The sequence below is a fragment of the Phyllostomus hastatus genome, unplaced genomic scaffold (assembly GCF_019186645.2).
Source record: "Phyllostomus hastatus isolate PE091 unplaced genomic scaffold, TTU_PhHast_1.1 phas_scaffold_317, whole genome shotgun sequence".
Taxonomy (NCBI): domain Eukaryota; kingdom Metazoa; phylum Chordata; class Mammalia; order Chiroptera; family Phyllostomidae; genus Phyllostomus; species Phyllostomus hastatus.
The window spans coordinates 18,997,395-19,019,983 of NW_025334023.1; the positions used below are offsets into that span (position 1 = coordinate 18,997,395).

General features: G+C 40.3%; 1 protein-coding gene across 1 annotated transcript in view; it reads left to right on the forward strand.

The window, feature by feature from the left end:
* FAT3 (FAT atypical cadherin 3) overlaps positions 1-22,589 on the forward strand; it is a 637,939-nt gene that overhangs the window by 553,924 nt on the left and 61,426 nt on the right. Inside the window, exons 12-14 of the mRNA XM_045818135.1 lie at positions 1,640-1,836; positions 2,845-2,998; positions 5,663-5,896. Of these exons, the coding sequence (XP_045674091.1) occupies positions 1,640-1,836; positions 2,845-2,998; positions 5,663-5,896 (585 nt within the window). The remainder of the gene's footprint in view (positions 1-1,639; positions 1,837-2,844; positions 2,999-5,662; positions 5,897-22,589) is intronic.

Below are 22,589 nucleotides of genomic sequence, written 5' to 3' on the forward strand. Positions count from 1 at the left end.
AGTATGCAGTATGTTTCCCTATTTATTTGGTTACTGTCAGACTTCCCCACTAGAATGTGAGCTCCACCAAGACAGCAGAGGCTTTTGTCAGTTAGTGCCACTGCCTGGAGCAGAGCCTGGCCCAGAATGGGTGACAAATACTTGTTAAATGGCCGAGCGAGTGAAAAGGCGATGATTTAACTGAATTCCAGGCTCCTTGCCAGTTGTCTCCTCCAGTCTTCCCCCAGGTTTGAAGTGACATTATTTTCCTCTTTAAAGATTGGAAGGTCAAAGCAGTTTTCTTCCTTCACAGTATTTCTGGGACCACAGTCAGTGTTTCTGCATCGTCAAAAGCTGTTCTACTTCACCTCTCCTCTTTTTCTTCCTCATTCACAGCTTCACTATGATAAATTTGATCTAACTATGGTCTTTTCTTTGAGCTGCTCCTTCAATAATCCCTTGTTAGGGTTCTTTAATACTAATGGGTCTTCTTCTGTCACATACACTTTTCTCCCCTAAACTCCAGTCCTTATAAGAAGAATACAGCTGTATGATAAAGCCTTCATTAAAAGATTTCTTAATAGCAGAAACCCAAAACACTAATTCAGTAGAATATATGCACCTCTATGCTCATTGCAACATTATTTACAATAGACTAGTTGGAAGCAGCCCAAGTGCCCATCAGTAGATGAGTGGATAAAAAGGCTGTGGTACGCTTACATAGTGGAATACTACTTGGCCATTGAGAGCAAAGAAATCTTACCTTTGCAACAGCATGGATGGACCTAGAGAACATAATGCTAAGTGAAATAAGACAGCCAGAGAAAAACGAATACCATATGATCTCACTTATATGTGGAATCTAATGAACAAACTAAACTAACAAGCAAAATAGAGACAGACTCATAGATACAGAGAACAGACTGATAGCTGTCAGAGGGGACAGAGACTGGGGGGCTGGGTGAAATAGTTGAAGGATTAAGAAAAAACCTCATAGACACGGATAACAGTATGGTGATTACCAGAGGGAAAGAGGGATGGGGGGAGATAGAAGAGGGTAAAAAGGAGTAAGTGGTGATGGAAGGTGATGTGACTTGAGGTGGTGAACACACAGTACAATACACAGGTGATATGTCATAGAACTGTACACCTGAAACTTATATAATTTTATTAACCAATGCCACCCCCATAAATATAAAAAAAATCTTTAAGAAAAGATTCTTTACTAGAACTGACTGTCTTCCCTTGATTGCATAATCAGCAGCTAATGAAATTGTCTTGGTAACAAAAGCTACAGTGTATTACATCCTCTCTTGAGACAAGGTAGAAAGACAATTGTATCATCCTGAGAAGAGGATTGATTGTTCACAGTTTGAATTTGATTGTCCTTAAGGGGCACTAAACACAAGATCATCTCCAGCCTCCCTAAGTGCATTTTATTCTCTTGGAAAGTTACTGTTTTACTTTCCACACAAGCAAAGCACATAAATACCAGGATTTCTTGCACAAGAACCAAAAGGAAGTGAGCGTCAATTGTTCCACATCATAAATGATAACGATTGCAAGGCACCTGGATTGCCTTACATAGGTCTCTCACAGTAAGTGTAGACCCAAGCTTTCCATTGCACAGCTGCAAAAACTCTTTTTTTTTTCACTGCAGGAGGGAACCCTCGAGGAAGATTTGCTCTGGGGCTGGTGCAGAGTGAGTGGAAGGTCTATGTGAAGAGACCTCTAGATAGGGAAGAACAAGACATTTACTTCCTCAATATCACTGCCACCGATGGGCTTTTTGTCACACAGGCCATGGTGGAAGTGACTGTCAGTGATGTGAATGACAACAGCCCAGTGTGTGATCAGGTAAGATTTGTGGGTATATCAGATACATTGCTCCTTTTCACTCTGCTTCTCTAAAATTAAACCAAAAGCCATTTCCCTTTCTTCTTAAAGCTGAGTTAATTTAAGCTGTATCTGCTTAATCAGTGAGCTGCAGCTGGACACAAGAGGGTGGGAGATGGAGTCTAGGGTGAAATGTTAGAAACATGGACAGAGGGTAGGTGGCACGGTCAGGTATCTAATTTTGCCCACAAAAGCAAAAGAAAGACCATGAATCTTAAAATTAAATAATCTTTAAGGAATCCTAAAGGACCTCATAACTTACTCTGTCTAAATCACTGATGTAATAAAAGAGAAATGGACCACTCAAAGCATAAATTACTTTTTTTGTGTAAGTTTCCACAGCTGGTTAGTGATCATGTTGGCAATGAACCCAGATCTCCAAGCTCCTCATGGGTAGTTTTTCTATCACAGTCCAAAACGTGACAGCTGATGCAAGATGCCAGTGAAGACGTGGTTTTCTTTCTTGTTGAAATTAAATCACTATTTACCTTTCCTCTTTTAATCACCATCAGGACCAAGAGACAATATTGGTGTTCTGTAGCTTAGAAAAGTATTACAAACAGATGTAATTTATCATTCTCATGCCAAATGTTAGTAGTGACTCTGTAAAAAGTTGAAGGGTCCCAGGGATTCACTGGTGCTTAACAGAAAAGAGGACCTTGATCAATATGTGATCTGTGTCATGGTTGCAGGAGTTTTTATCTGTTTTCTTCACCATTGTACTCCTAGAATCTAAGTAGTACCTGGCATATAAAAGGTGCTCAATCAGCATTTGCTGAATGAGCATGGGAGGGGCTAGGCAAGTGACACGCTGTGTTTCATAATATAATGTAAGAAGGTTCTGTGATACAGGAAAAAATAAGTGAAGCTAAATTATATACATTTGTTTAAAAATCATGTATTGTACTAACTATGGTAGTTGACCCACAAATACTAATAATTTAGTTACCTTTCTTTACCTTTGCCCAGGTTGCATATACAGCATTATTTCCCGAAGACATCCCATCAAATAAAATCATCCTGAAGGTCAGTGCCAAGGATGCCGATATTGGATCCAATGGAGACATACGATACTCACTCGATGGACCTGGACACAATGAATTTTTTCTAGACCCAGAAAGTGGTAAGGTGAAATTTATTATTTGGATAAATGCCGTTGTTAATCCATGAGAGATGTAAAGTTCTCACATGGTCTCATCAGCAGTGGGCAGCTGGTGTGTCAGAGCCTCAATAGGGTACCTGGCAACCTTGGATTCTAAGAAATGCTATTTGTACTTGGTACCTGAAGATGGGTTCTCTGGAGCACACAGCTGGCTTATAAACTTGCCCTGACTTACTTACATTTATTAGCATCAAGTCATCAGACATGTCTTCTTGCTTCTCCTGTTTCTCATATTCGTGAATTAAAGCATCTTTCCTGTACAGAGTATGAACAGAATTATATCACAAGTTCAGGTTGCCATGCAAACCAGACAGCAGTGCACAGTAAGGAGAGTTTTTCCCTGCTGAAATTTCTTTTGGGTCCCTTCCCGATGCTTATTAACACACTTGTCTGGTTTTTATTAAACATTTCTGCTTAGTTTCTCCAAAGTTATGAGTCCTTAGATTTGCTTACATATTCAGGTAAAATTTATAAAGTGGAGGGTTATGTATGCCAAAGCAGATGCCTGCACTGAGGGCCAGAGCTAATGGAATGGTACTTTCTATGGAGGTAAACTATTTCAGTGTTATGTATTGGATGGTTCATCCACTGGCAATTTTTAAATGAACTGTAAAGAGAGAATAACTTGTGTATTTCCAGTGTTGTCTCAGTCCTATTGGGCAACAAAATATTGAGACTGCAAAAGGCAGTGGTTCCTGCTGGCCCCACTCCCATGGCATCACCATTCTACATGGAAGCACCGAGCTACACAGGAGTATGCTGCTTGGCTCTGTGTGCCTGGTGTTTATTTACTCAACAGCTACCACTTATTGGGTAACCAGTCGACATAGAAGAACATTATGGGTTGTTTTTGGTAGACTTCAAGATGAGCAAAACAAACAATGCTCCAGTGAAGAAGACAGACCAATAAGCCAATAATAATAATAAGGAAAGGCAAAATGAAATGAGTGCCCAGGAGAGACCCCAGGGGAGTTATATCTGGGCACAGAGGAAGAAGTAGCTAATATTCTGATGAGAGGGGAGAGGGAACTGTTTTTGAAAAGAGCTGGCATTCGAACTGAGCCAGGACTGCAGCAGCTGGGGCAGGACGCTGCCAGGGGCAGTGTGAGCAGAGAGTGTGGCACCTCCAGGGCATGCCTCGCACAGCACAGTCACTGGAGAGAGGGGCTGAAGAATGGTCTGTGACAAAAGTGGTTGGAAAATGACTTTAGGCCACACCATGGAGGGTGTTGAATGCCCACCTGGAAAACCACAGGCTGCTTTTGGGTAGGAGAGGGAAATGATCTGAGTTGTGTTTGAGAACTGGCTGTATGTGGCAAGAAAGCCAGAGGAGGAGCTGCTCTGTAAGCATGGCTGGCATGGTCCAAATAACATCTACTAATTTCAGTTCAGTGTAATTCAGTGTAATAATGTTTAGTGAGTCACACTTTTCACCAAATAGCATTTATTCAGGTCTCTTACTGTACTTAATGTTTAACCATTACATTTTAAACAACAACAAAATCTCCATGGGGGCTGGCACCCAGCACCAGCACAGCTGTCCCAGTGGTTAACATACATAACCTACCTCCATGCTGGTTTCTTCAGCAACCCCAGGCCCTTCCACAGCCCACCTGGCATAGTAGGGCCCTCGCTGTAACCAGCCTCACCTTTGTTTTCTTTTTTTTTAAGATTTTATTTATTAATTTTTAGAGAGGCAAAGGGAGGGAGAAGAGAGGGAAAGAAATGTCAATGTGTGGCTGTCTCTCTTACACCCACAACTGGGGACCTGGCTCTCAACCCAGACATGTGCTCGACTGGGAATTGAACTGACGACCCTTTGGGTTAGCAAGCTGGCACTAAATCCACTGAGCCACACCAGCCACAGCCTCTGTTTTGATCATTTGTTTTCCTCTAAAAGGTTGGGTAAAGCTCTGACTGGTGTGACTCAGTTTGTTGGGCATCATCCTGCAAAGCGAAAAGTCACCAGTTTGATTCCTGGTCAGGGCACATGTCTGGGTTGCAGGCCAGGTCCCAGGTTGGGGGCATGCGAGAGGCAACTGATCCATGTTTCCTTCTTGCTTTGATGTTTCTCTCCCTCTCTTTCTCCTTCCCTTTCCCTCTCTCTAAATATAAAGAAATAAGTAAGTAAATAAATAAATAAATGTTTATAGTGAGCTGAGAAAAAGATGGAGTAAAAAGATGGTGAGTACCTGGAAGCTAAGACACTGCCTACCCCTTCGGGGTCTACATATTACTGACTTGACTATCAGAGAACTTAGGACACTTGTCCATTCTCTATGCTTTTGCTGGATATGCAGTAGAAATCCAGAGATGTAGCTGGTCTCAGGAGGTTCAGGGAGGTATGGAGCTTCCCCGCCTCACGTAGCCAAAAGGAGGAACCCTGGTTCCAGAGGTTTCACAGTGGAATTAATTAATTTGAAGGTCATGCAATGCTTGTTGTTGCATCCAAAACCACATAAATTTTTCCCTGATGATTAAAATTGAATTCGTTCTTTTTTCAAAATATGAGGCACTTGAGCCAAATGTCATTGGTCTTTCCTGAATTGGGAATCTTTATATAGTAGATCCTCTGCTTTTCAAAGAAAGACAGTTTTTGAAAAGCCAGGCTATTTATTTTCACAGGTGAGTTAAAAACCTTGTCTCTGTTGGACCGGGAGAGGGTCCCTGCATACAACCTGATTGCCAGGGCCACCGACGGGGGTGGCAGGTTCTGCCAATCTGATGTCCGCTTGATCCTGGAGGACGTGAACGATAATCCCCCTGTGTTTTCCTCTGACCACTACAACGCCTGTGTCTACGAGAACACAGCCGCCAAGGCTCTGTTGACCAGAGTTCAGGCCGTGGATCCCGACATCGGTAAGTCAGTTGCACTGAGAGGCCTTCTCCCTGTTCTTCCATTTGACACATCTTCAGGTGCTGCCTGCTGCCTTTCCTACAGTTTCATCAGCTCACCGTGGTTCCTTCCCAAGAACATGGACATCGAACCACATTTCAGCTCTTCCAATACTGTGAATTCCTTTACCTTTTAACAAAGAATTTTGGATTTTTTTTTCTTTTAACCTTTAGAATAAAAACTACAGCTTCCTTACTTGCTCCTTCCTCCAGAATATAGTTAAAATGCTGTGTTGTGTGGCAGGGAGAGTTCATTTCCATTTCTATAAAGAATTGCATCACATGCTTCAGCTGAAATATGACACTCACAATTTATGGCAGTGCCCCATAGTGCAAAGACCAATTACTAAATGTGCTGCTGGTCCAATGTGGGTTTTTTTTTAAACTGCCATTTTCCAGAGCAGTTTGGTCACATATAAACTGGCATTTCTAGGCAGGCTGAGGGTGAGTGAGATAAGAAGAAATTAGAACGAAAGTTGCTAATAAAGTTTGTGTTCAAACCCACTTTACATAATGAGATGGTGAGTTAGAAAAGACTGGAGTTAATTGCTAGGTAGTGCTTCTGAGAATGCATAAGTTATTGAGGTGACTGCATGATGGAATACAAATACAAAAGGGCATTTAGGCAGCATTTTTGCATTTTAAGAGCTGTAAATCAGAGGAGTAGGAAATGATGGGGTGTGTCTGCTATGCTAAACAGGCCTTTATATTATTCATTGTCTTATTGCTTAATTCTGAATTGAAAGAAAAATTATTGGGCTAATGGAAAAGTAAATACACTATAATTAGTTGAAAACAAACATAAAGCCCAGGGTCTCTGCATATGTACCCTCAGAGAAATTAGTGGCTACACTTTGAATTATTGCTCTTATCTCATTAGCATAATTTTCTAGGCTGACAACAAACCCTTAAAAAAATCTGCATATTGTAGAATCTGCTTGATGAAAAATGATAAACAGGAAATGACTCCTATGATCTATAATTACACAATACCTACAAATTCTGTCTTATAAAGGAAGTTAGAAAACATTCTCTGGACTCTTATAATCAGACTTTTGGGGAAAAGAGAACAGAAATTATGCAAATGAATTTTTTAATCATTTAAATTCAACTTTGAGAATATTTAATTGGGCCATAGACAGAATTTTAAGATTTAATAACTTTTTTAATTAAAATGAAATTGAGTTAAAATTCCAACTTTAAGAATTCTACTCATTTTGTGCATGAAGGATTTGGGTGGGATCCATCTACTAGAGACCTACGATGGCAGGGGTCTGATCAGTGCACGTGGTGTTTCAGATGGTGGGTGGGGAGATGTCATTGACCCCAGGTGTGGTTTGGGGGAAGAGTATGCTGTTAGCCCTGTCCTCCTTTTTACTTCTGAGCCAGCTGCTTCTGGTTGGGAATTGAAGAAGAAAGGCTGACTAGACTCTGGACCTTAAGCAGGACAGAGATGATAAAGCCTTTAAAGGGCGAAAACCAGCATAATGGTTTTATCAACACCTCCCTCTCCTCATTTTGCACCAATTAACAAATGCCTTACATTCAAGCTTCAAATAGACACAGAAGCAGTGAGGATTGCTGACACCTAAATATAAACCACGTTCACTAGCCACCATCTCAGCCTCAGGAAAATTCTAACCTAGGACCAGATTCTGGTTCATTTTTTGTTTTTCTAGAACTCATTTAACTTTTAAAAATAAGAGAACTGAGATAGCTAGAGAAGAACAAATGAATACTTCCAAAAACACAAACCAAGCACCTTCTCTGCGCCTCGCACTGCACTGAGGAAGCTGGTGTGAAGGTCTTGCTCAGAGCCTGCGGGAGGTCCCAGCCGCAGCAGCGTCAGTCTGAGCCACAGCCTGACATTCTCTAAAGTGTCAGTGACTGGGGGCTTATGCCACTGTTCAGCAGTGGCCTGAAAAGAACCTACTTTGTCAATAATCCCATTTCTCAGTCTTTCTTAGGAGCCCCAAAAGGGCATGAGCTGCGTGCTGAGGTTACCAGGTTGTGAAGTGGGCAGTTCCTTTCGGGTCAAACTGAACCTCAGGTGTAAAGCTAAGTTTGCACATGAATCATTAGGCCAAGTCCAGCCCCTTAATATATTTAATCTGATTTGTATACAGTATTCAAAAAACTTTGAATTAGATGTCAATAAAAGTCAGGAAATTTTTGTTCAACATTCTTGTTTCTGGCATTTTATAAAAACAGCAACAGCTCTCAGAAGACTCAGCAATCCTTGGTGCATAGCCCGCTGTGGTGGGAGCTAAATAAAGGCTGCCTCCTTGATATTTGGCTGTTCGCATCCAATTCACTTATGTTACTGCCTGATCTCAGAGGCCCATTCTCTAAAGTGACAAGGAAATATCTGTTTTTTAATTTTTTTATTTTAGGAAATTGCAAAAAATAATGTACAGGAGGTTCTATAGCACTTTCCCCCAATGATAACATCCTGCATAACTAAAGTACCAGATTTTGGCATGAGTGTGTGTGTGTATAATTCTGTGTAACTTCACCACCTGTGCAACTTCACATCACCACCAGCACCTTCACCTACCACAAGGCTCCCTGCTGTGGCCCCTTGTCCACAGCCACACCAACCTCCTCCTGCACCTGCTTCCCAGGCTCTATCCCCTAGCAACCACTAGTTTCCGTATCTATAATTTGGTTGTTTCAAAAATTGTGTTTAAATGGAATCATATAGCTTGCAGCCATTTGACTGGCTTTTTTTTTTCACTCAGCATCATTCGCTTGAGATCCATCCAAGTTGTTCAATTGGTTTTTGATTCTAGTGAAGAACGTTGGCTGCACTGTGTAAGTGACAGGGATGTTTGGTTCTGTTGAATGTATTCTTTTACCTGAAAGTAGCTGCCAAGTCGGGAATAAAATAAAACCAGAGAAAGACAAGATCGCTTTAACACCTATCTTCTGAGTTCTAAGAAAGAGCATGGCAACTGTCTAGATTTCAGCATGAAATTCTTAGTTTTCTTTTAAAATGGAAATATCCTCAATCCTGTGAACTAATTGAATGATACAACCTGATATTTATTAAAATTTAGCCCTTTCAGTAAAGATTAGGAGATGTTTGCTTGCACTATGTCTTTGGGTTAATATGTTACTATTTAGTCTGCCTCTTAGGGGTATCACTTATGTCCAGGTTCCAAATTTTGAGGGCCTTTTATTCTAGCAAATGGAATGTAAAGTAATAAATGAAGTTCAAAGCTAAAATCTCTGACCATTTTGGGCAGATGACATGAAAATAAAATGTAAAGTTGCACTGGAATATGTGCCATAGTTTGTGATTTATTGAGAGGCCAATTTCCACATATTTGAAATGCAAGAAGACATGGTTTTTCTTCTATGGGTGAGGGACATAAAGCAGAGAAATGTTCTAATGAGCATCTCACTTATTTCTTTCTTGTGAAATGTTTCCTGCAAGGTTGGAACTTCTTTCAGGAGCTTGAGAGGAACTTGGAGGCTCATAACACACTTTACAGCCATTTTCCACTCAATTTAGCAGACATTTAAGGAGCAACTAGGTAGTAGGCACTACAGAAGGGGCAGGGACAAGCCTCGGGTCATACGCAGGAGTGAAGGATAAGAGTCAGGTACACAAGTACTTTACTAAAAGGCAGAGCCCCAGATTGAATAGGATTTCAACAGGAAGCCATTCAAGAGGGCGGGAGATGAGGACAATGTTGTAAAGCTGGGAATGGTGGGTCCAACTAAATAGTTGGGAGAATATCATGTTCTGTAAGATGAAAGAGGTAAATGAGGTGAGAAAAATAGCCTTCAGCCTGATTGTGGTGGTTCATGAAGGGATTAATGTACTTAAACCAGTAGGTGAAAAAGAACTATGGCACACTTTTGAGAAAATATTATCAACTCTGGGTTTTGAAAGTGCAAACCTGATGGAAGCATCTAAATGAGGATAAGGGCTCTGGCCAGTGTGGTTCTGTTGGTTGCAGCATCATCCAGTAAACCGAAAGGTCTTGGGTTCGATTCCCAGTCAGGGCACATACAGTAGTTAGATTGCAGGTTCCATACCTAGCTGGGGCATGTGTGAGAGCCAACCAATCCATGTTTCTCTCTCACATCAATATTTCTCTTCCTCTTTCTCTCCCTGCCTTCCCCTCCCTCTAAAATCAATGAACATTTCCTCAGATAAGGATAAAAACAAAACGAGGGTAAGGAAAGCTACTAGGAGGAGAATGAGAAAGACCACAAGGGCCAAAGTAAGTGGGGTGGCTTTGGGACTTAAAGTGAAGGAACAGAATGTTCTCTGTATCTATGGATCATGGAGATGTAAAGTACAGCATAGGGAATAGAGTCAACAAAATTTGAATAACTCTGTATCGTGTCAGATGGATATGAGATTTATCAGGACGATCACTTAATAAGCTATACAAAGTCTAATCACTAGGGTGTGCTCCTGAAACTAATATAATATTTAATGTCAACTATAATCGAAGAATTAAAAATCAACTTTGAAAAGAGCTGAGCAATAAAAGGAAGGAGCATATGAGAGATTTTAAATGTGAACTCTAAGATTTGGCAAGATAGTCTGGGCAAGATGTCAGACATGGGCGCCAGGTAAAGGTGCTGAGTGAGCAGAAACAGTGCAGGTGGCCTGAACAGGATTCGGTGTAGAGAGAAAGAGGAAAGACTGGAGACACATTGGAAATTAAAAGTGCAGCCCTTTAGAAAAAATGTTCAGATGAGATAAATTTGCTACTCATGACAAAGTGGGGAGATCTTGCCTCCAAGGGGGTTACAGTCACAGTGTTAGGCACCAATGAACATTCAAAGAATAATGTAATAAATTTAATAGAATACATCTGTAAAAGTAGGGGTTTTGTAAGGATGAGTCAGCATATATAATATGTTAGTACAGGTCTCTTTGGAAACATTAACATGCGAGCAATGAATTTTTAACTGGGGCGACTCAGGAAGGATCCACAAAAGTGACATCAGCATTTAAGTTGGGTGTTAAAGGACAGGGCTTGAATTCAGATGGTCAAGAAGAAGAGAAAGATCCAGTAGCAAGTGAGAGAGAGAAAAGGGTAAGGAAAGAGAGAGAGAGAATTGTATCTACCAAGATAAGCTTGGCTAAACTGGGGTGATTTTTTAAAGTCTCAGTGGCTTAGCAATGCAAAAGTTTAATTGTTTCCTATGTGAAGTACAAGTGACATAAACATCTGGTCCCTATATTGTCAACACTATCTTCTTGGACTTTGGTTCCCAAGCTCACTACTGCAGAAGACAGGCACATCAGTGCTTAGCTGCTTCAGCCTGTGAGAGACCCACACTACTCTGTCACTGTCTATTGCCCAGCACTAGTCTGAAGAGACTAGGAAATGTGGGGGCAGCCATGGGATATTGGGTGAGTGCTCGACTCTGTCACAATGATGAAAGCAGGAAAAGACAGCTGGCTCAACAGATCCCAAAGAGGCAGAGAGGGTGACCTTACTAATATGTTAGCCTCAGCAACATGGAGAGACCACTTGACCTTAGAAGTGAAAAGGAAAAAAGCAGAAGGAAAAAAATCCGATACCTAGAGGAAGAAAAAATGGAGATATTGAGGATAAGGCAGTGGGAGGCACACCTCTGCCCTCAGACATCTCCATATGGTAAGAGGTTCTGTCATCTCAGGAGACTAACATGGCGGCAGCTGGCTGCGCAATCTGAGGAGAATGAAAGGAGTTTGTTTCAGGGACTCGAGGAAAGTGAAAAGGAGTCACCAAGAAGTGAAGGAGACAAATGTCTCAGCCACTGAGGGCTCTGTAGGTGCTGGGTTGCATAAATGAGTAGACTCAGTCAGTACAGTGAATTATATTAGTAGGAAATAAGAGAAATCCTTTCAGAGTCTTCCAGAATGATGCCTTTCCCTCTAAAATTAATAGTTAAATCTTCACATTAACAAAGATCAAGAAAGAGACAGAGAAAACATCTCTTGACAGAACTTTCCACTTTTAACCAAGGGTTTGTTTTTAGCAGCCCTCAGAACCCTTCACTTTGTACTGTCATTCAGTGTAACAGTGTAAGCTTACTGTCAATATTGGGCACTTGTTTTCTGGGTATTTCTTGAGGGAGATAGTGTCATGACCCTTGTGCCATGCTCTCATGAGGCAGAAAATGGGATGAACTTGGTTTTCCAACTCAGCAATCTTGCAGGGATCTGGTCCAGTATCCTGGAGCACCATTTGCTCTGAGAGTGTAGCTCCTTATGAAGAAGGAAGAAATTATTTATTTGAAAGGAATATTCATGAAAATAACCACTGAGTGTGTTAAATGGAAATCTTTCTGACCTAACAACTTTAAATCAATCTATCCAGGTGTTTCTTGCCTCTTCTGACTCATCCTAGCCTGTGCATCTGCCACTTATTGGGTGCCATGAAAAAAGACTCAGGAAGAAAGCTAAGGGATGGGATAAGTTTACAGCAAAGTGTGATTGATAGACGCTGGAACTATGGCAAACAAGCACATCCAATTAGCAGTGTCCTACATCTTCCTGGGATGAAATCTGGGGGAATTCTATTCACACCTATCTGTAAGAATTAGAAACACTTGTCTACACTTGGTGCTATCACTTAATTTCAAATTGGATGGCCAAAGGTGAAATTTCAATCCTGTAATGGTGGTGTATTTTAAATCTTTCCTCTTCACCCTTGTGATCCAATGGAGGAAACTATAAAGCCTTTTTATTTTAAATCTTTTATCAGTACCTTTGCTCTCATGGAGGAAAACAAATATATGCTCAGCATGTGCTATCTGAATGACTTAACTATGTATATTATCTTTGCACTGGTCCCCAAAAGAAAATTTTTTAAAAGTTGTATCTGACAGAGAAGGTAAATTCTGAAGGATCCCTTTATTTTTTATTTTTTTATTTTTTTATTTTTTTATTTTTACCTGAGGACATTTTTCATTGCTTTTAGAGATAGAGGAAGGGAGAGAGAGAAACAATGATGTGAGAGAGAGCACAAATCAGTCACCTCCTGTACATGCCCAGACTGGGGATAGTACATGCCCACACCAGGGATCAAACCTGCAACCCTTTAGTTACAGGACCAACTGAGCCACACTAGCCAGGGCCTGAAGCATCTTTTCCCACTGCCTTCAGCACATGGGTGTGTGGGACAGGGAGGAAAGACAGTCTGAGCCAACATCTTGGCCTCCTCTGGACTCTGCAAATGAGGCATGAGGACATCCACAAACATTCCTCATGGACACATCTCTTACTAACCGGATTGATCAAGAGGCCACATGGGGCAGGGGGAAGCCCTGGATGATGAGCACCCTGTGCTATGTGTAAGCTGTGTGACTTTGGCCCAGTCATTGGCCTCTCTGATTATAAGGATGTTCAGTGAACTTAGTGAAAGAGTGGGTGAACTTAGTGAGCACTTCAACAAAGAGATAGGAGACATAAAATGAAGATAGAAAACAAAAAAGAATTAATGAGAAATGAAGACTACACAAACAGAAATGAAAAATACATTACAAGGAAATAGTAAAGTAGATGAAACAGAGGATCAAATCAGCAATTTGGAAGATAAGGAAGCAGAAAACACCAAATCAGAACAGAAAAAAGTGAGGATAGTATAAGGAGCTTATGTTATTATGCTTCAAGCATACCAACATTCACATTACTGGGATGTTAGAAGAGAGAAAGCAAAAATGGAAAACTATTTGACAGCCAAGTGGTATAAATGTGCCATAGCTGTTTTATCACTCATCTACTGATGGACACTTGGTCCACTCCTAAATCTTGGCTATTGTAAATAATCTTGCAATGAACCTAGGGATGCTTACATTCTTTAGAATTAGTGTTTCAGGTTTCTTCAGATAAATTCCCAGAAGGAATCCCTGGGCCATAAGACAGTTTCGTTTTTAATTTTTTTAAGTAACTCCATACTGCTTTCCACAGTAGCTACATCAATCTGCATTCCCACCAATACTGCAGAAGGGTTCCCCTTTCTCCACATCTTTGCCAGCACTTGTTGTTTATTGATTTATTGATAATAATCATTCTGGCAGGTGTGAGGTGATATCTCGTTGTGAATTTAATTTTCACTTCTCTGATGGTTAGTGATGTTGAACATCTTTTCATATGTCTATTGACTACTTGTATGTTCTTTTTGGAGAAGCATCTATTCAGGTCCTTTGCCCATTTTTAAATTGGATTACTTGTGGGTATTTTGGTATTGAGTTACATATGTTCTTTATGAATTTTGGATATTGATCCCTTATCTGATGTATCAGCAAATTTGTTCTCCCTTTGTGACAGCATGGATGGACCCAGACAATATTATGCTAAGTGAAGTAAGCCAGTCAAAGAAAGACAAATACCATGATTTCACTCATATGTGGAATCTAATGGACAAACTGAACTAACAAGCAAAATAGAGACAGGCTCATAAATAGAAAGCAGGCCAACAGCATGGCAGGGTCTGTGAAGGGGATGAGCAAAAAAAGAAAAAGAACTCATGGACACAAACAACAGTGTGGTGATTATGGAGGGAAGGGGGAATGGGTGGTGGTGGAGGAGAGTCTGGGGAATAAATACTAATGGGAAAAATACAATAAAAATGAACCATTGTGAAAAAGCAAGAAACACAAAACAAAAAGAAAACTTATTTGAAAAAAACATTGATGGTAGGATTTTCAGGAACTACTATGAAGGACACATGGACAAAACCAAGAGGGAGGGTGGAAGCAAGGGAGGGAGGAAGCAACAGGGTTGCGGGGAGGGGTGCAGAGAAAATACAGACAACTGTAATTGAACAACAATAAAATAATTTAAATAAATAAATAAGAAAAAGAAAAAAATTGATGGAAAAACTTCCCTAACCTGGTGAAGAAAAAAGACACACAAATCTTAGAAGCACAGACAGTTGCAAAAATGATGAACCCACAGGGTTCCACACCAAGAAACATCATAATTAAAACACCAAAGGTGAAAGACAAAGAGAGAATCTTAAAAGCAGCAAGAGAAAGGCAGTGAATTACCTCCTTAAGGAGCCCCCATAAGACTATCAGCTGATTTTTCAAGAGAAACTTTGCAGACCAATAGGGATTGGCACAAAATATTTAAAGTCATCAAAAGCAGGGACCTACAACCAAGGTTACTCTGCCCAGCAAAGTTATTTAGAATCAAAGGACAGATAAAGAGCTTCTCAGACAAGAAAAAGCTAAAACAGTTCATCACCACCAAACCAATATTGCAAGATATGTTAAAGGGTTTATAGGGTCTTCTTGAAGAAGAAAAAAATGATTAAAAATATAGATAATAAAATGACAGTAAATACATATCTATCAATAATTACTTTAAATGAAAATGGATTAAATACTCTGGCCAAAAGACATACAATGACTGAATGGATAACAAAACAATATCCATACATATGTTGTCTGCAAGAGACTCACTTCAGTTTGAAAAACACATACAGACTGGAAGTAAATGGACAAAAAAAGATACTTCATGAAAATGAAAATTTAAAAAAAGCTGAGGTGGCAATACTTACATTATATAAAATAAGCTTTAAAACAAAGGCTATATAATAGATACAAAGAAGGATTCAGCAATTCCATTTCTGGGCTTTTACTGAAGAAACCCAAAACACTAAATGGAAAAGATATATGCATCCGTATGTTCACTGCAGCATTATTTACAATAGCCAAGTTATGAAAGCAGCCTAAGTGTCCACCAGCAGGTGAGTGGAAGAAGTGGTGTGTATGTATAGTGGAATATGACTCAGTCATCTGCAACAACATGGAGTGACATCGAGGGTATTGTACTAAGTGAAATAAGTCAGAGAAAGACAAATGCTATATATTTCACTTATATGTGGAATCTGAAAAGCAAAATAAAAAAAAACAAGCAGAACAGAAAGAGATGCATAGATATAGAGAACATTTTTAAGGTTCCCAGAGGTGAGAGGGCTTGGGGGACTGGGTGATAAAAGTGAAGGGATTTGGAAGTACAAATTGGTAGTTACAGAATAGTCATGGGAATGTAAAATACGGCATAAGGGACACAGTAATACTGCAATAACTATGTATGGTGCCAGGTGGGTACTAGATTTATCAGGGTGATCACTTCATAAGTTATATAAATGTCTAATCACTGTGCTGTACACCTGAAACTAATATAATAGTGTACATCAACTGTAATTGAAAAATAACTTTAAAATACATATTTTTCTTGTTTTTAATTTTATTTTCCAATTACAGTTGACATTGAATATTACTATACATTAGTTTCAGGTATATAATATAGTGGTTAGACAATTATATAATTTACGATGTGATCCCCTGATAATCCAAGTACCCACCTGGCATCATACATGGTCGTTACAATATTATTGCCTGTTTTCCCTAAGCTGAATTTACATCCCTGTGACTATTTTGTAACTGCCAATTTGTATTTGTCAATCCCTTCACCTTTTCACCCATCCCTCAGACCCCCTCACCTCTGGCAAACATCCGTTTGTTCTTTTTCTGAAGAGGAAACTGAGGCCCAAGGACAAAGAGGTTTGCCCGGCATGACTTCGTTGGAGGCTGGATCTGGAAGGAGGCAATTCAGACTCTCAGTCCAGGGCTCTTTCCTCTAGTAATTTCTACCAGAAGGTGTTTCAAGGATTCAATTCTGAAGTCAGCCCATCTGCTCTTTTTTTAAATATATTTTATTGATTATGCTATTACAGTTGTCCCATTTCCCCCCTTCACTCCCCTCCACCCTGTACACCCTCTCCCACCCATATCCCCCCCTTTAGTCATGTCCATGTGTCATATTTATAAGTTCTTTAGCTTCTACATTTCCCATACTATTCTTACCCTCCCCCTATCTATTTTCAACCTACATTCTATGCTACTTATTCTCTGTACCTTTTCCCCCTCTCTTCTCCTCCCATCTGCTCTTAAATATCATGTATTCTATATTTTTACTAACACCTTAGAAATTCTTACTTCTAAACCGCATAGGTCAGCGATTTAATGCTTCTTTTTTTTCTTTCCCAAACCTTATTTATTCTCTGAAGTATTAAATCCTTGAAGGCAGTTGAGGGACTATCAAAACATACATAAAAATTAAGTAATTCACCTAAAGACCAAGAGATGTGAGCCATTCTCTCAAGCATGTTGAGGTCAAAGCCCTTTGTCTGTTGCATGTATCAAAAGATATAATCTCACATTTGAAGCCTTCCTCCAGAGAGCCCCAAACACTTAATACATGTAATCTTACTGTGGCAAGAACAGATCTTTACACTCCCACCTGCAGATGGAGAAACAGAGGTTCAAAAAGTTTAAGTGGTTCTTCTGAAGGCATGTTAAATGGATAGAGGTCCTAACTAAAAGACTCTGGGACCCTCTAAACCCCTCCCCAGAATTTTTCACCTCCCACCAGCATCAGGACATCTTCCCCGGTGTGTATAGCCAGAAGCTGGGGTTGTGACACCCCATCACCTCTGGGTCACATTGGCCTGTCATTTGAGGAAGCTACATCATACAGTGGCTTTGGGATGAGACCTGGTTAAATATCCCAGTGCCAACCTTTACTATCTGTCTGACCTTAAATAAGTTCCCCAAACCTTCTGAACTCCTCTTCTCTGAAAAAAAATGGAGATATTCATGTTGTTGTTGGGTTTTCCCACCAGACCATGAGCTTCTGGGAAGCTGGGACCACAGCCAGACAACCTGTCTGCTGCCAGCACCAACGTGGCACCAGCCACTCAGCACACATGCAGTACGCATCTGTTGAACTGCCAAGTTGCTGAGAGAACTGAGTTAGACAGTCCACCTAAGCTCCCTAAGGTCCTATCTGCTGCATATGTGAATTCCTTGTAGCAGAGGCTTTCACACACACATCCTGCACCCCTTCCTGCAGGAATCACCAAAGGCTGGAAATCCCCCTCCCCAGTTCCACTGGAGATAACTGTGAATGTCTTCTGTCACTCACAGGTTAATTTGGGAATATGAAGTGATTCCCCCATGCACAAGAACACAGGATCCCTTCACTCGATTAGGGCCCTACGAACCACCTTATCCCAAATTCCAGAATCCAGCAACAGATTTAAACATGCACAAAAATCAAACAAATTGGTTATCAGCAATGGCTGTGCATCAGAATCCTCTTGGGAAGTTTTAAAAATAAACAGTCAAAAGTAAACCAGTAAGCAAGGGATCCATCTCCAAACTCTGATTCAGAAAGTGCGGGATAGGGCTCTGCATATATATTTTTCTCTAGTTGATTGTGATACCTTGCCTCATTTAGGAGTCTTTGCATTCAACACATATAAGTTGTTATTACTATTCTTTTTAAAATCCAATGTCTTCCAAGCAGAGGGTATAAAATACTAGTTAAATGAAATAGCTCATTTCTTTCAGACAAGTTATTTTAGTTAAGCATATCAGCAATCAGTCATGGGCAGGGAATTTTGATTTCTAACAGTTGATCACAGTGATTCATTTCTCTGAGCTCACCCATTCACATGTGGCTTCATTGATAGATGTCACTGGTTGGTAGTGCCTCTGAGCTGCTCAATTGGACCAATCCTGATTCAACATTCAGCAATGCAGAGCATGGATCCAAGGGAGTGCTAGGTGTCTGGGGGAATTTCCACCTCTCCCTGGGCATTTTGTGCAGAATCCAAGGACCCCCCAGCTTTGGCTTCCTGCCTTTGCAGGATATGTGGAAACTCAGTAGAGTATGCTTATCAGCTTTGCTGCAGGATACACTCTCACTTCACCTTGTGAAGCCTCCTTGACAGGCGCAATTATGTTGTCCATCATCTGCTGGGAGCTCGTTGAATAACTTCCCACACATTAAAAACCAGTTCACAGCCACATGCCCTTCCCAACTTGCTTCTTCCATTCTTCCTTCTTCTCTTTCTGCAAATTTATCCATTAACTTATGCCCAGTTTTTAGATTACTCTAGCTATAATTGTTTATAACAGCTCTGATAATTTGCTAGTGGCTTTGAAAACAGATAGCTTCAGCTTCTGCTGTCCTACACTTCTAACTTAGCAATACTGAACCCTTTACCCTTCTCGGAATACACCTTGCAGTTTCATCACTCTTACCTTCATGTGTGTTCATATCACCTGACGTGCTCCTTCTGTTTGTCACTTTTCCACTTTTGTTCTTGTGACAGCTCCTGTCTTTCCTTCATGTCTCAGTTCAGTCTTTTTCTTCTCTGGGAAACTTCCCTTGGCCACCCCTTTCCAATGATCACCTATGTACATGTTTGTCTCCTGAGAAAAGGGGGCCACTTCAGGGTCAAAGAGTGACCCATTCTTCCCTGCATCCCCAGTGCTTGCCGTAGGCCAAAGTCCTGTGAGTCTTTATTGAATGGATGGATAAACTGATGCAACAGTCATACTTAGTTAAAACTATTAGGAAACATTGTGAGTATTATTGTCAGGTAGCAGTCCAGCTGAAAAGCTCTGTGCACCAATGGAAATGGAGTTTTGAGTATCTGGTTGATGAATTAATTTACTTATACTCAACTATCTCAGGCCTAGCAAAGTTGAAAGAGTTTATAGCCAGATAATTGGAGCCTTTAAGGCATCATAAAAAGTGGTCTCACTCAACCAAGGTGGCCAGCATTATGGGTGTGAGGCCTTTTCATTTGCACAGGGCACCTTGCTGAGGAGGACCCCTTGCTTAGTTCAGGGCTCTGCTGTGGCTGTGTTGGGCTCCTTAATATTTTTAAAACATTTTTATGTTGCATGAGACCTCATAATTGTGTCACCGATCCTACCCAGCAGAGCTGGTGCCTGTCAGATGGGCAAGTCCCAGAGAGATTATGGTATAGTCAGGAGCTCCCTGAATACATGACTGATGCTACCTTTGGTCTTTTTTTTTCCTTTGGACTGTTTAAAGAGTCAAGGGACTACTGACCCCGGGGTTGGTGTGGTGCCCATGAGAAAGCACCAGGGTTAGTCGTCGCCCGATGAAAAACCTTTAAAAGGCACTTAAAACAGAAACAATTAGAGTCTATTGAAAAGTCATTTCTAACTTGAAAAGTAATTGCAAGTCCATGGACCTCTTCACAGCAACTTTCTGTTTTATTTCATATCATCTGCAGGCATAGTTTAAAGACAGATGAGAGCAGTCAGTTTGAGGTCTTTCACTGTAGTGGAATTTCACTTGCCTCCCACAGACAATGAGAGAATTCTAGGCTAGCCATTTTCCTCTATGGCTTAATTTAAGTGTGAAAGAAACTTGTTCAAAAATATACCCTTGAATGGAAAAAAAATACCAATAAAGATAAAAAAAATTAAGTTTACCCCTTGAGATAACTTTATAATGAGGCCTTCAACAAAAATGATTTCCTACGTAAAGTCAGTGTCTTTCTGAGCACGAAATAAACTGAGGAATGTAAATATCCAGGAAAAGAAGTATAGAATATCTAAATGTATTTTTCTTTTTTTTAAAAGATTTTATTTATTTATTTTTAGTTAGGGTTAGGGTTGGGGGGGAGAGAGAGAGAGAGAGAGAGAGAGAGAGAGAAACATCAATGTGCGGTTGCTGGGGGTTATGGCCTGCAACCCAGGAATGTACCCTGGCTGGGAATCGAACCTGGGACACTTTGGTTCCCAGCCCACACTCAATCCACTGAGCCACGCCAGCCAGGGCTTTAAATGTATTTTTCTACAAATATTTCAAATGGTATGCATGGTGATCATTAAACTGGCCTGGAAAATACCTTGAAATTTTTATTTCTCTGTAAAATTGACATTAAATAATTATTTTCCATGTATGTGATTTTTATAATAGTTCTTTTACTTATTACGAACATGATCTGTGTCCAATGTATAAAATCTAGGACAAGCAGAAAGGATAAACAAGTCAGCCTAACCACTGCTGCCATTTTTTGATAGAAATCTTTTCTGCCTTTTTTTATTTACAAAAATGGTCTCACAAACTAGATATTGTATTGCAACCTGCTTACAACACACAGAGGGGGACAAAAGTAGGTGTACTGTTGTTTGTAATAAAAAATACAAGAATAAACTGTGTTTCACATACTCATAACTGTAAACCTCCTTTTGCCCCACCCTGTATTTCTGTGTCATTGTATATTCTTTTATACTTTATTATGATGTGTGTGTATGTGTGTGTGTGTGTATGGTGTTCTTTGAATGCATATACTATAATTTACTAACCAATCCTCACTCTTAGAAAATTAGGTCATTTTCAGGTATTTTTCACAAATACAGACACCTATTTAGCAATAGCTTGTTAATAGAGCTATGAAGGTTTTATGTACATTTTTAATATTAAATATTCCTGTGTTCAGTAGAATGTACAAAGATAATAAGACATAGCCCCTCTGCCTAAAAGATACCTTAATTGAATAGGAAAGAGTACATAAATATAACTAATGATAATGCAAAAATAGTGTCAAGGGAGCAAAGAGAAGGAAGTGACTGGGGAATTAAGGAAACTGTGCCAGAGGAGACCCTGGAAATACTTAGAGTTTTGACAAGGGAGGGAGGGGAGAGAGTGCTCTGAGTAGAAGGAAGAGCGTGGGCCAAGGCCTGAGGGGTAAAAGTGCACCGTGTCTTCAGGAGCGAGTGGAGTAGACAGTGCATAATGGAAGTGGAGCAGACTGCAAAGACTAAAGGCCATTCTCAAAAGTTTTTACTTCTGACTGTTAGAAGTGAGAAGACAGCACTATCTGGAGCAGCTGGAAGCAAGCCTGGATCCAGGTTTAAGAACTTAACTGTGGTTGAGTTTGGCCAAAAGGGGATAGAGTCTGAGGTAATTTGTAATCAGGAGTCCTGCAACAGTCCAGGAGAGAGGGGAAGGGAGCCTCACCTGGCTGGGAGGCTTGGCCTCATGACAGGCAGTGGAATCCAAAGAACCCAGCATTTAGATTCAGGTGGGAGAGGGGTTTTGGGGGAAGACACTTAGGTAGCTGTATAGCTTAAGTAATTTCTTGTCACCTTGCTAAGCTACTAGAGAGTTTGGGATAATGTCTTTTGGGTGCCCTTCTCTTCAGTGTAGAGCCTGGGGCAATCAAACAGGTGGCACTTAGCAAATCCTTATTAAATAGCAGGGTCATAGCCAGTGTCTCCTCTGAGGAAGACAGAACCCTTGCATTCCTCGAAAGTAACTACTGTCTTTTAAGCACGAGGTTGTAGCAGAGGAATGCAGTGACATATTGAAGAACCAAAGCTTTGTTTATCATTTTTAAAGAATAATCCTTATAGTTTAAACAAGAACATGTATGAATCACCACACCTGGATCATAAAAGCTACAAAATCTAAATATACTTGTGAGATTTTAAGCACTGATAAATAGGCATTAACGAAGGCAGGAGAAAATTTTGGTTCAAAAACAAGTTATTAGATCTTCCAGGGCATGGTATCGTGTGACTGACCACAGTGCGACACGCACTTTAAGGAAGTGATTATGCTGTTCTCTATCTCAGTGAGGGTGGTGACTTCATGGGGGTATACATTTGTCAGAGTTTGTGAGCTGGACACTTAAAATTTGTTCATGCTATCCTGTATAGATCGTGACGCCTTAATGAAGTTGATATAAAAATCATTAGAACCAAAATTTAAATTGTTACTAGAATCTGATTATCAACACTGTTTCAGATTATTTCTTCCCCAGGTATGTATTCCATATATATTTAAACCCTT